General features: G+C 44.1%; 1 protein-coding gene across 2 annotated transcripts in view; it reads left to right on the forward strand.

The window, feature by feature from the left end:
* Window positions 1–15,384, forward strand: part of sema5a (sema domain, seven thrombospondin repeats (type 1 and type 1-like), transmembrane domain (TM) and short cytoplasmic domain, (semaphorin) 5A) — a 162,190-nt gene that overhangs the window by 112,829 nt on the left and 33,977 nt on the right. For both annotated transcript variants that reach the window (XM_084048370.1, XM_084048369.1), the window contains 3 exons: window positions 396–577; window positions 1,097–1,240; window positions 7,045–7,192. In XM_084048370.1, coding sequence (XP_083904496.1) covers window positions 396–577; window positions 1,097–1,240; window positions 7,045–7,192 — 474 coding nt within the window. The remainder of the gene's footprint in view (window positions 1–395; window positions 578–1,096; window positions 1,241–7,044; window positions 7,193–15,384) is intronic.

Here is a 15,384-nt window from a genome sequence, read left to right on the forward strand (position 1 = left end):
TCTAGAAAGAGGCCCTTTTAATGCAAATGCTGTCTGCCTTAGTCTAGCATCCTAATTTGGACGCACGGCAGGGTTCAATTACCAATAAGAGCGAAGGGCAGAATTTATATCAGCCTCTGCCAAAGCAGATGATGATTTTGCGCTCGCCTCTCCTGTTGTGAAAGTGTCCTTTGGCTTTTAAATTACCCTGAAATGTGCCTCTTCTCATATGTAGGCCACGTGCCCAGGTTATCACTTTCTATTTATCGCCCCATAATAATAAGCGTTCTCACAGCTTATTCCCTTTCACTTCACATTGAGCGACTTTCTGCAGAGGTTTTTCTTTTCTGCTATTCTTTCCTATACGTTTATGTGTGACCATATGTTCTTTTTTTTGTTGTTGTTTCTGCTGACAGGTTCGTAATGTGACGGTGGATGGGGGTTTTGGCGCCTGGTCCGGCTGGGCGGCCTGCAGCCACAACGATGGAGGCAGTGCAGGGTCCTGTCTGTGTCGGACGCGAGCCTGTGACCACCCCGCCCCCCAGTGCGGTGGCCAGACGTGCCTCGGGATCAGCGTAGAGGTTGCCAACTGTTCCAGGTAACCAGTGGAGATTTTCTTTTGATCTGCTGTTGGTTTGTTCATCTATTATGTCTCTGCATGTGTCCACTCCATACTGTATACAGCAGCGGTTCTCAACCTAGGGTCCGGGGACTACCAGGGGTCCTTGAGGGGGTTCCAGGGGGTCCCCCCAGCAAAATGATTGATTGTTAGGAACCAATAATAGGTCTGTAACTCGAGTGAAAGTGTACAAATGGAACCAAACGTGAGAGTATGTGGGTCCGTGGCCTATACCATGCATATGACCGTTGTGAACTTTTAGATCTGCTATTTTCAAAGGATTTTCATACATTAAAAAAACTTGTGAAATGTGACAGCATTCTGCATAATGAGTACTTTTGGTACTTTAAGTATATTTTGATGCCAATACTTTTGTACTTTTACGCAAGTACATTTTTAATACTGGACTGAACAGAGTATTTCTACGTTGCAGTATTGATACTTTTATTTAAGTAAAAAATTTGAGTACTTTTACCACCACTGTGTGTATGTGTGTAGGAATGGAGCGTGGACTCCCTGGACGTCCTGGTCGCCCTGCAGTACCAGCTGTGGCATCGGCTTCCAGGTCCGACAGCGCTCGTGCAGCAACCCCACCCCCCGCCACGGCGGACGAGTGTGCGTGGGCCAGAACCGCGAGGAGAGGTATGATACAGTACACATTATGCACACGCGTGTGTACCTCATGCACACGCGTGTGTACCACACGCACACGCACACGCACACGCACACGCACACGCACACGCACACGCACACGCACACACAAACGTACACATTATAATGGGATGAACAGGATGATTCAGTGTGTGTGTGAGAGTGACACCACCAAATGCCACTTCACACTAATTTGCAACTTGCAGTCAGGAAGTGTGACTTCTTCATCTTTTGTTTGTTTGGTTCGCTTAGTTTTTATAATCGCTTCAGTCCAACTTTGCGACGCCCAATTAAGGAATGAGTTGAGTCTGAACTCGGGGTAATTATCTGTCTTTCACGCACACGCACACACACACACTCACAGACACACACACACACACACACACACACACACACACACACACACACACACACACACAGGCCTAGTCAACATTTTTGAAGCATTGGCCTAGAATAATCACTTGTCTACATTATTGTGAGGTTTCTAATGCAGCCTCCAAGGTCCGCCAGTGAAATGATGCAAGGGAGGTGTGAAAAGAGAGGTACAGTAGCCTAGTGAATGAAATAAACGCAGGTGAAGGGAAGGTCAAGCTGGCAAGTCTTTTACGCCGTTCCTTTTATACTTATAGCGCTCCTGTGAATCTGAACCGCAAGGACAGTGACGTCTGAAAACCGCCGTGAAACTGCGGCAAGCTGTATGTGGTTCACTATCAAGGCCATTTATGTCAACAAAGACTGGCACGTCTTAATGAAGCCGTGCATTCCTCCTGTGTTTTGTGGGATGTCAGTGTTACCACGACGCCACGCTGGTGTTATTTATACACCTCCCGCAGTTAATGGAGGAGGAGCCAGCAAAAAACATGCTTTGTTGTTGTGCGGGAGAAAGGAGGGGAGGAACTTAAGGAAGAAAGAAAGAAAGAAAGAAAGAAAGGATACAGTTATCACAAGGGGTGACCATGGCAACTGGAACACAGCAGGAACAGGAAAACACTAGGTATGTGGACCTCACAAAGTTCCATTTGGCTTCTTGTACCTGTATGAGTAGTGACAAATAAAAACCTTCTCCTTCTCAAGAGCATCAAGGATAGGTAAATAGAGGACCAACTTTCTCTTTCATCCAGTTCTGAGGCTTTCAATCAATTTCTCTCTCGCTTTGCCTCAGTTCTTTGTTTGTTTGTTTTTTTGTTGTGAAGGTCTATCTGGCTCTGAGATGCGCTGCACGAGAGGAGACGTGAACACTGCAAACACATTCTTTGAAAAACAACCAGACAAAGTAGGGTTTTTACGCAAAGATCACTATTTTTGAAATGGGGATCTGACATGAGAAGGTGTGCAGGTGTAGGTGTACTGTATGCAGATTTTCAAAAAGTGTGTTATAGTGTTAGAGAACGTTATGCAGTGCTAGCGGAAGCACACTATCTTACGAATGTGCACAGGTAATTAAGAAAAAGAGGTTGCGCATCAACAATGGGTTTTCTCAGTGGAGTGCTAGACCCAAAGTCCAGTATACATATCAAAAGAAGGAATTTTTAAAAAATCCCAAAAGGGTAGCACATACAAAAATTGGGATTAAATGGGAATTAAATGTAGGACAAAGTACTCACATTTCCACATGCAATTTGCAAAAAGCTAGTCTTAGTGCAGAAAGCAAACGTTTACTTAGTATTCACACAGCACACCAATGGGATTAAGATGCACCTAGGAGAGTTCACAATGAACGCACACTGATTGCAATCAAAATCCATGCGATGCACAACACTCACGTTCAACAATTTAAGTACAAATGATACAAGAAACCTGAATCGTTTTTGTGCTCAAACGACACCAAAGAAAGACGAGCAGTGAGGAGAGAGAGAGAGGGAGAAACTGAGAGAAAAAGAGATTTGAAAAAGACATTGTTTTTAGCGTGCCTATTCTGTTGCTGAGATGTGTTCATATTGTATACCTCTTATCATTTAACAATGTTGTGAATCCAGGCTCCTGCCATTCTCTGTCTCTGTATAAAGTAAGGCCATCATTAATATGATATTGACCAAGTTCCAAATGGGGCTCCCAGCGTGTAGCTTACTTTACCGCTGCGTCTCTGTCATGCTTTTATATGCAGTTTAAAAAATAACTATTGAGCATGTGAATATTAAGCTGATATGTCAAGACATCACAGACAGGCCCAGACCGCGGGTTCGAGTCCCGATCCCGGTGATCCTTGCTGCGTGTCTCTCCCCATCTCTCTCTCTCCCTGTTTCCTGTTCATCTCCACTGTACGCTATCAATGAAGGCAGAAAAGCCCCCCCTTCCCCCTGTGAATTATTATGACCAATCAGCCTGGCATCCGTTTCACCCGACCCGTTTCAATCACAAGCGTATTCTGCTCAAGTTCTGATACGAATTTGCTACTTTGTTGCGCAATATATATACATTAAGCGGAAATTGATCTTCAATGCACTTTTTCTCCACTGGTGTAAATCAATAAGAATGATTGTGCTGATACAGTACATTCCAAAAAACACATCTGGGCATCACTGTCTCTCCCTGAATGTTGGTGATGATTCACTGACAGCTGTTCCAGGTCCAGGATACCAGGAAAACAGTCGTTTTTGTGTTGGTCCAGTGGAGACAGCACTATACTGTAGTCTCTTCCCTTTATAGCATAAATATATTTACGATACAAGACAATTTCCCCTCACGTTTGTGCACGTGTGCACGCGCGCGTCTTTGTGTGTGTGGGAAAGAGAGAAAATGTGTTACCGGATGAATTATGCTGTGTCAGCCTGAGGGGAGAGAGTGTGTGTGTGTTGTGTGTATGTTGTGCGTGCGTGCGTGCGTGCGTGCGTGCGTGCGTGCGTGCGTGCGTGCGTGCGTGCGTGCGTGCGTGCGTGCGTGTGTGAGAGTGAGTGAGTGTGTGTACATAAGGTCAAAGCTCTGATAAATGGGGGAATGTCGTTGGATTTCAAACCTGCACATTAAAGGTGTTCAAAAAGCTCCAGCCCATCTGTTGTGAACACACCAAAAAAATAAGCCCTGGCGAAACATTAAAGGAAACGTGCAACGTGCTAACTTTGCTAAAATGGCAGTGTGCCAGTTCATCATGCATGGAATGGATGAAGCCTACTGTAGGTACAAGCTGTAATCCCCATGGGATGAAAGACACTGGCACTTTAACAAAGTGTGTGTGTTGTCCTTTAATGTCTTGAAAGTGTTTTTTTTATTTTATTTTGCTGTGCCACGGGGCTATGTTCAGTGTTCTTTAGCTCCTGTAGTAAAGCTTTGTTGTGACACTTTTGTGCATCAAGCACTGATGCCAGATGGCCATGGTTACAACTATGACTAGTTGCCCTCTGAAAGTGCAAGTGGTGGCACACACACACAAACGCACACGCACACATGCACACGCACACACACACGCACGTACACACACGCACGTACACTCAAGATGTTCCATGGCCAAAAAGTCTAGCTCCTCTCGCAGCCTTCTGTCTCCACGTATCCTAGCCCCTAGTCTTTCCCTAACTTTGGCACTGACTACTTGCGGTAGGTGCCGTTGATTTTTAAAGCAGAACAAATGCTCTGAAATGGGCCGTAAGAGGCGACGCTGTTGGCTGAAATCTGTCTGGTAAGTGCTTGCATTTAAAGACCTTCTGTTGGTATTCCCTGAAGAACACTGACATACAACTCTCTGCTTACTCAGCCTATAGCAAGTAATTAGCGCCACTTTATTCTGAGGGTCTGCCCAGTGTTTTCTGAGGAAATAAAGGAAATGTTTCACTAAACACAAAGGCCAATCCATACTGGGGCAAAGCCATCTGCCTGGCTGAGATAATGAGTTCCTATGACAGAGAGTTCAGAACTCTATATTTTCCCTGAATATTGATCGGTATAGGTTTTCACTTTTTGCGGCATAACATGGATCCACAGAGACAGAGAGAGAGAGAGTGTTTCTCTATGTGTAAAATCTAATATTGTCGCTGTCGGGTGGAAACCTTATACTGTATGTCCAAAACTGTTACTTAAAAAAACACGTTTCTTTGGTTCAATATTTATAAACCCAACAGACAGACCTAAACATTTTCACTTTCACTTAAAAATATAGCAGCTCTACAAGCTCACAGCGTGCCGCAATGCGCTGTGAGCTTGTAGATCGGTTTATCCAGTTTATCCCCCTCTCCTCTTCTCTGACAACTGGAAAAGGAATAACACTATACTGTGCTGTGGCTTCAATGTCCAAAGTACAGACAAATTCACCAGTGTTGATTTTGACAGCAAATTTTGATTCAGTTTTAGTGATAGTATTTTGAATACATTTCGATTTAGATAGTCATATTTTAGTCATCTGAAATAGTCTAGTTTTAGTTGACTATATATCATAAGATTTTAGTCGACTAAATCTGCAGTTGATTTAGTCGAATAAAAGGTGTTTTGGCGGGCCTTGATGGCGTCGTAATGGCAGATTTCACACTTGGTTGCATGCTGAAAACAGACGATCTACAAGCTCACAACGTGTCGCGCTGCGACGCCTTGTGAGCTTGTAGATCTGCTATTTTCAGCAGACCGGATGGCACAACTAAATATAAAATGACTTGTCTTAATGTAGTTCTACTTGATCTCTTCTCCACAAGTCCCTCCCTTACTTTTAGTCTAGTTTTTATTTGTTGACGAAATTGTCACTATATTTAGTCTTAGTTTTAGTCATCTTAGCTTAGTTTTTATTTAGTTTTCGTCAGTGAAAAATGGTAGAACATTTGACGAACTATGACGAACATTTTTCGTCATAGTTTTAGTCGACGAAATCAACACTGGTGTACACAGCAAAATCCTCAGTGTTACTCAGTGCTAGGCTTTTACTGTGTGGTACGATATAAACCCCCACCACATCTCTAGAGGTGGGATACGAAAGATCCGTTTCCATCACAAACATGACGTTTGTTCTCATCAAAGAGCAACGATGCACCAAAATGAAACAAAGAAAGCAGTAAAGACTTTTTTATAGCATGTGCTAAAGTTATAAAGTAAACTCTATGGCTCTAATAAGACCAGCTATGGCATTCCGTTATCCTATAATGAGGGCTTGAGTAATTAAGCACTGGAGACAGTGCAGTAAATGTCTCGTAAATGTTGCAATTAGAGATGATACATGTGTCGGTATGGCTTTTTCATGGACCGTGTCAATAAATTGCGCAAAATACATACTGTATGGGCGCTCATTAAGATCGCGAGATGATGAAGTGTACATAGATGTGCGTTTCATGTGTGTTTAGACCTCATTTACTTTGGCCATTTACACCCCGTGCAGACATATGGCGTGGTGTTTTGCTGTTGGCAGGATTCAATCGATGAGTTGCGCTTCGGGATGTGCCATTTTCTCTGCCGTTGAAAGGGAACATAAAATAGATGAGTAAATAGATGAATAAAGTGGGGTCCCTTTGTTCCACACCTTCTTATACCCCAGTCTTGTGGTGTGCAGCTGTCTGTTCAATACCAGGACAATGAGGCATTCAGTGCCCCTCGTGTATAATTTTAGCTCTCGGTGACGTACAGGCAAATGAAGCCGTCACTTATTGTCGACATGTACTAGTGTTCACGTCCTCACACCCTAGTATTCAGTTCAACTTGTATAAACACACAGGCACGATAGACCTACATTCGCGTGGGCACGCACGCGCAGGCACGCGCAGGCACACACACACACACACACACACACACACACACACACACACACACACACACACACACACACACACACACACACACACACACACACACACACTGCGCTCATCTCCTGTGGCCCTTGTCCTTCCCAGGTACTGTAATGAGCACCTGCCCTGTCCGCCCCACATCTATTGGTCAGCCTGGTCGGCATGGGACCGCTGCACGGTACCGTGTGGAGGTGGCATCCAGTCACGACGCAGAACCTGTGAGAACGGCAACGAGTGTCCTGGCTGTGGACAGGTATGTGTCTGTCTGTCTGTCTGTCCCATAATATTTACCCTCTTGCTATTATTAAATCAAAATATGCAAAAATTGCTTGAGTGGAGGGCAATTATGAGTGGTCCATGATGATGATGATGATGATGGTGATGGTGATAACGATGATGGTGATAACGAGGATGATGATGATGAAATGTGGACATCCAGCCCTCAAAAATCTCTGAATGTCGCAGGTGCGACAAATTAATGTAATACAAAACCGAGTACTCTAACTGTAAAACTAACGCGTTAGGTTACTCAGTTACTCAAAAAAGTAATCTGATTACAGTAACAGCGTTATTTGTAACACGTTACCCCAACACTGTTCGTGCCAGCCTGTTATCTGTACTGTAACTGTACCTGTTCCTTGTCGCATGCTGGACTTAAATCTGTAACTCTGCCTTGTTCTCGGTACTAGAGAGCACCTGCCTCGCTAACTGTGACAGTGTGTGCATTTCAAACCAATCATAAGTGTGTCTAATTACTTGTGGGTTTTTGTGCATGTGTCTCTGAATATGTGCGTTCATACAACAGTGTTTACCTGTCAGGATTCATATTGCTGTAGCCACCTGCGTTCCCCTCCAGGACTTTTGCCAGATATTCATTAGCCGCAGTGGGCAAACATCTGCTTGGTACTGAATGTTACAGACATCCTGGCAAGAGGTGTTCAGCGTCTAATTGTTTCCACACAGACATTGTCTCCACACAGACAATCTCCCAGCAAAAGCTGGGAGATTGTCCTCAGTCTCTATTGAGTGACGTGTTTAGAGACAGACTTGTGAGTCTTTATTACCATATAGTATTTATTACCCCACACACAAACGCGCACACACGTCACACACGCACTCACAAACAGTCGCACACGCACACACAATCACTCCATGTACTGTACTGTATAAGTAGGTTTATTTCCTGTCTAAATGTTTCATGCATAAGCAAGGATGATGCAAGGCCGTGTCGTTTCAATGCGATGGGAATGAAGACGCCCTGATTACTGACAGAAGGACGTGATGGTGCATGCTATCCTGCTGCTATTCCAAACAGCTCTGTTATAAATAAAATAAAGGAATGCACATTGCCGTGGACTCCCTACTTAGATCCCTCTCGAATATGGGTCAGGGTCCTTTCGGAGCACTGCTAAAAATTGTTTGGGTGGTGTCCACCGTTTTTAGACGTGACATTCGAAGCGGTATGTATGACCTACAGTATATGTATGTACAGTTTGTGTGAGTGCTTGGGTGTGGTATTATGCAAGACTGTGTTGATGTGGGATCTTACAGTGCTGTAGTTAAATACAAATTTGAGGTGCTTTACTTGATTGAGTATGTCCATTTTTCAAAACGTTATACTCCTCCATTACAGTACATCTCAGAGGTGAATGCGGCGTGTTGCAAGCTTGCGTATACTTTAGACAAAACCTTTTGATGGCAATTTTTACTCAAGCTTGATTTTGAAAGCAGGCCTTTTACTTGTAGCAGAGTATTTTTATATTGTGCCATTGCTGCTTTTTCTTAAATAAATTAAAAATATGAGTACAGTACGTCCTCCACCAAAGGGATTACATAGGCTGCAAACAAAAGCATGCTGACATAGCTTTTAGCAACCCAAATCACATTCAGATGAAAGAGCTCGGCCCACAGACGGTGTAATGAGCCATAGTAATCTTAAATAAAGCACTGGCAGCATTACAAAACACCCCACACAAAAGCCAGGCAACCCAGAGTATATGTATACAGTAGTATATACTGTATAACAGGTGATAATGATCCAATGATACGTTTGTGGCTGCAAAACACCAGTTAAAAGAGACTGGGCCACCCATACAGCAGTAGTTAAACAGTAGCACTGTATCATTTGATCCTCCACCCTAAAACTTTCTGTTCACACATCCAAACATTATGTGCGTGCACGTGCGCAGGCATGCACGCTGACACGTGCACGGACGCACACACACACACACACACACACACACACACACACACACACACACACACACCTGCAAGCAGCTGTCTCGGTTCTGTCACCATGCTGTCGCCATTATCCACACTGAAACATGCAGAGAATTCAGGGCATGCTTTCTGGAACCCAATTCTGAGACTCCATTCCGTGTGTCTGGACTGGAACCCCCCAGTGTTGAGCGTGAAGGGAATATCCATATTCCCTTCTCCAAGAGGGAAAGCCAGTCTGTCCATCTGTCAGCAGTGGGGGGCTTGGACTTTTCCCAGTTTGGCTGCAGTGCATGTGTGGGCCTCAGTGAGAAGGAGACGTTAGGGACTATTTGTTTTTTTGTCATCTTGGCGGGGGGGGTGACTAGCTTTGATTACAGACAAGGAACTGACAAATTATAGAGGGTTGAACAGGGTTCGTGTCTCTCTCCCTCTGTGTCCTCTAGTGGTGGACTGTCGGTAACAAAGTACATTTACTTGAGTACTGTGCGTGTTTTGAGTATATGTACTTTACTTGAGTCATGGCTTTCACTCAAAGACCATAGATCTGTTATTTTCACCAAAAAAAAAGTAAAAATATTTCAATACAGCAATGTATTGAAATATTTTTCAATACATTGAAGTAGTTAAGTATTTTGAGTAGTTAAGTATTTTTTTAAGCACATACTTTTTATATACTATTTTAAAAAGCAAGTACACCAGTACTTTAACTCAAGTACAAATTTGACAGAGCAACTTTCACTTGTTGTTGAGTAACGTTTGACCAGGAGTATCTATAGCCTGGTAAACCATCCCGGTCGAGGAATTCACATTTCATTTTCATTCAGCAGACTGCAGAAGACACACAATGTGAATTCCGCCACCGGGATGGTTTACCAGGCTAGAGTGTCTATACTTTGACTCAAGTACTGGAGTTGAGTACTCTGTCCACCACTGGTGTCCTTCTCTGCCTGTCTCTGTACAGTCCTGTCACTGTCTCCTCCTCACATGCAGTGAGAGTAGGTACGTAAAACAGTCCTGTCACTGTCTCCTCCTCACATGCAGTGAGAGTAGGTACGTAAAACTCCCTCCATCACAGACACACCCAATCTCAACAATCTTTTCCCAACCATCTCACTGGCTCCTTCCCTTGAGTTGGACTTAATTGCCTCTGTCTCGGCCGTCAGCGGTTGTAATTACACATGCAGACTGCACACCGACACCTTCATTTTATTTTATTTATTTTATTTTTTTTGTCAGTGAAGACTTCATTTGGATGACTTGCTTTAATTGCCATTATTGCTGCCTGTTTACTCTGATCAAAGGGGTATGTGCTTTCATTTAGGGCTGTAATAAGGTGCATTATGGCACAGCAGCTTTGATTAACAAGCGCCTGAACGCATTTTAAGCTGCCGAGATGTATCGCTCAAATTCGTTTTATTTTTTTCTATCACGGTCCTCCGCAGGGAAGCGAGACATGTGCTGTTGCACTGCGTTTAATAACAAATTGTTTTCACAAGGCTTTTGCAATGATCAGAACAGGATATTTTGTTTTGTGTGTTTTAACATTTTGAAGTAAAGACTCCCCCCTAAAAATGGAACAATGTGATGGAGTTTGGTTTTATGTGCCATCTGTCTCTGCCCCCCCCCCCCCCACACACAGAGGCCGCGGCATGTTTAATTAAATCGAACACACACACACACACACGCACACGCACACGCACACAAACATTCGCTCTCGCACACACACACACACACACACACACACACACACACACACACACACACACACACACACACACACACACACACACACACACACACACACACACACACACCACATAACACACTACTGCTCCCATCATCAAAGCTACTTTATTAGACTGGACACCCTGCAGAGACCTGAATGATAAACACTGTGTGTGTGCAAAAGACATTGCATTTTATGTGTGTGCGCGCGTGTCTCTGTTTTTATGAGTGTTTGTGTCCAGGTCTGTGTCATGGTTTGTCTCTTTCAATCTCTATCTCTGTGTCTGTGTCTCTGTCACTCTCTCTGTGTCTGTCTCTCTCTCTCTCTCTCTCTCTCTCTGTCTCTCTCTCTGTCTCTCTCTCTCTCTCTCTCTCTCTCTCTCTCTCTCTCTCTCTCTCTCTGTCTCTCTCTCTCTCTCTGTCTCTCTTTCTGTCTCTCTAATTCTGGTCCATGCCCACTCCAGCTGTGCTTTGTACTGTTATTATTCCCCAGGGTATACCTGTCTGTCCCTTCAGTGTTTGTCAGATTGTATATGTTTCAGTGTCTGAATGTCTATCTATAGGAACTAGTGCCAGCCTCTTATATGTACAGTACAGTACTGTACCTGTTCCTTGTTGCATGCTGAACTCCAAGTAAAAGGACTAAAGTGAGTAACTCTGCCTCAAGCTCTGTATAGTGTCCACCTGCCTCGCTAACCGTGACAATGTATGCATTTGAAAGTGATCATGAGTGTGTGTTGTGTTTACAGTGGTGGAAAGTAACTAAGTACATTTACATTATACTCTACTTATACAGTACTCCTCTATATGTCAGAAGCAAATATTGTATTTTTACTCCACTACCATAATTTCAAAACTTTAGTTACGAGTTACTTTGCAGATTTAAATAATGAATACAATTAACCAATTAAGCCCTATTTGACACGTTATTCTAGATATATCGGCATCGCAACGTGTTTTTGAAAACATTTTTACTTTGGTACTATAAGTATATTTTGATGCCAGTACTTCTACATTGTGGTATTGCTACTATTACTTAAGTATAAGAAATCAGAGTACTTTTTCCACCACTGGTGTGTTGGTGTTTAATTGCAGCAATTGTGAGTTTGTTGCATGTGCTTGAATATGTGTGCGTCTGTACTTTATGTGCGTTCATTCATACAACATTGTTTACCTCAGGATTCATATTGCTGTAACCACCTGCGTTCCCCTCCAGGACTTTGCCAGATAGTCATTAGCCACAGTGGGCAAACAGCTGCTTGGTAGTGAACAGACACCCTGGCAAGAGATTTCTCTATAAATTCCCACATTGACTGTAGGTAGCTATTCAGTGGCCTTTTCCATGGTGAGAGTTGTACAAAGGTGTTCAGGAGTCTAGGTTGTCAACTCTCAGTAATACAATTCATGTCACCGTTGTCGTTAAAGGTTACGGCACTAGGCAAAAGATCCACGCTTATAGTATGTGTGCTGGTCTCCACCTCAGCTTTCGAACTGTCAATATGTCAGTAAAGAATGCATTCAAAGGGCAATGGGTTGTCTCCTTTAATAACTCCTGTACAATTAAAACAGTGTTGCTGAGACAGATCCTTGCAGAAGCCTCAAAACTTGCCTAGCATAGTTGATCCATGTATTATTGCCTAGAAGCTCTGCGGTATTGGCATGGAAGAGGCCTTAAGTCCCCTGGGGGAATGGGTGTTTGCTGAGGTGAAGGCCACATGCATGTGGTTTCATGAATCCTGGATCATGCAGTGCCCTTCCAGCTCTTTCTACACTTGTGCTTGTCTCTTTTCATGGTGTGTTGCAGTCCAAATCCATAGGCTAGATTTGGAGAAAGCGCTCTGGGGAGTTGAAGGTGCAACACTCTCCTTTTATCCCCACTAGAGAAAAGATTTTGCTGAATAAAATACAGACGTGCTCAGTCACCCATTCATAGAACAAAAGGGGAACCTGGTGGGAAAACAAAGCTGGAAAAAGTGTTTTCTTTCCTTCTTTTTTTCTTTCTTTTGTCTCGTCTCAAACAAAGGAGGCGCAAGTCATTATTCATTAGAGCTCTGGGAGCTCGGCTTTGTACACTGGTGAATAGGATCGTTAATACATTTTAATTTAATATGTATTCATTAAATGCCTGCCATGCAGGCTGATGGAACATAAGCGAAACGTATGAGTTTCATAGTTATAATTCCAATTTTATATAACAATTGGTTTCCCTTTCATAAGCCATACAGTGTCGTTGTCCTATCCCATCTGCCTAGTACAGTATACACTGTACCATAAGAAGTGCCGGTACATTCTGCCCTCAATCACCTTGGCAGACCTTGGCATTCTGAAGTAGCAGCAAAATAAGGAAATCATGAAAGTAAGTCTTCATCTTTCATTTGGCATAGAGAGAAAAACATTCTTGATATCTTGACCGTGGCTGCTTTTACGAGGTTGGAACACCTCGTTCTCTGCAGTGTATTGTCCCTTTTACTGCGAGACGTGTCGTTTTAATCTCACACACCTCACCGTGAAACCTGACATTACTGTCTAATTTATTTTGAACTTGCTACTTGACTCAGCCGCTTGGAGTTGAAGGACTGAGTGAACCTGATGGTAGAGGACGTTCCGTATTGTTGCTTAAGGATATTAAAAAGTGTTCTACTCGCCTGCTGGGAGTTCAGCTGTGTGGGTGGGAGAGCTTTGAAATGAAAGTGAAGTGAAAGAAGTAAGATTTACTGCACGTGCCCCGTGTTCAGCATGCTGCCTATGTGTTTGTGTGTGCAGTCGGTGTGTATGATCGTGTTTATGCGCTCCCGTGTGTGTGTGTGTGTGCGTGTGCGTGTGCGTGTGCGTGTGCGTGTGCGTGTGCGTGTGCGCGCGCGTGTGTGTGTGTGTGTGTCTGTGTGTGCCTGCCACTGGCTGGCTGTCAGCAGCAGGTTCCATTATGGAGGCTGAGGGTTTCTGTGCAGACAAAGGAGTGGAGCAGCGACAGAGGCCTGCTGCCTTTGACAGAGTGTGTTTGGGCCCACGCTGCTAATTGAACTGATTTGTCAAGGAGTCCTGAGGTGCATTAGGCCCTTGTCTCAGGTGTCTTACCCACAATAGATGGAGATGTAGGTACTACAGAAGATTAGTGCTGGGCCACACACACTAATACATGCACGCGTGCTCGCGCACACACAGAAACACATGCAAATGAGATTTACATGCTGATTGAGGTGTAAATGTATTTACACATTCTCAAATACTAACACGAGCACACACACACACCGTCCCAGTCCAATTAAGAGCCTAGTGAGGGGAGCGATGGTAGGAGGCACATAATGTACACAGACACATGCATGCCTACACACACACACACGCACGCACACACACACACACACACACACACACACACACACACACACACACACACACACACACACACACACACACACACACACACACACACACACACACACACACACACACACACACACACACACAGCATGCATGCATGTACACAGACACATGCATACATACAGTACATACACACAGACTTTCCTTGTGAAAACAGAGGATGAGAGGCTGTAGGGTTCAGATTTGGGGTCAGCCTTTATACCAGACTGTTAGCTTCTCCCTCTCCTTCTCCCTCTGTCTCTCTCTCATTCTCTCTCTCCCTCCTCTCTTCCCCGCTTCTCTCTCTCTCTCTCCCTCTCATTTGCCCTTTCTGGCCCCCAGCGTGTCTCCCCCAGTGTATAAAACCTACTGTACAAAAACATAAGCTAGGGATATCTGGGAATAAGACAGGAGAGACGCCGGGATCCATCACGCAGCTGCACTTATAAACACACGTGTATACAGGCATGCGCACACACTCTCACATGCACACAAAGCACCAGGGAAACAGTCAAACAATGCTCTCTCTTCACGGTGCATGCGCTTATATTATGCATGTGCACGTGTGCACGCACACACTACAGCAGATCTGGTCTGGCCAAAACTTTTCCAATGAGCCAGCTTGTACGTGAGTCAGTCCAGATGATATCCAGCAGCCTTTGTGTCCGTTCTCCGGAGCTCCTGCCTGGAACCTATTATTTTGTCACCGGCCCATGGCAGCTGTCTGGTGAAGGTGTTGTGCCTAATCAAGCAGCTCGGCAGAGTAAAGCCGGATTTATACTTTGTGGCGCGACGGTGCAGTGCACCAAATTGCCCGATCTACAAGTTCACACTGCATCGCGGATGTGGCGCGTTGTGAGCTTGTGGATTGTCTATTTCTTGCGGTGCGCGACACCTTCGTACGACAGCTTAACCCTTTAAGACCGGGAACGCATCGGTGTCATTTTAAGATTTCTTTGGCTATTAAAAAATAGCAGATATACAAGCTCATAGCAGCGGCACTCTCTTGTAGATCTGCTATTTTTGAAAAATCGTCTGACTTTGTGCAAATCTTTGAATATATATATTTTTATTTAAGCAAACATTTTTAAACTTCTGTGGGTCCCTGGAACAAAATATTTTGAGATGGGGGTCCACGGCCAA

Source organism: Gymnoscopelus microlampas, assembly GCF_963454915.1.
Source record: "Gymnoscopelus microlampas genome assembly, chromosome: 22".
In the NCBI taxonomy this organism is placed as follows: Eukaryota; Metazoa; Chordata; class Actinopteri; order Myctophiformes; family Myctophidae; genus Gymnoscopelus; species Gymnoscopelus microlampas.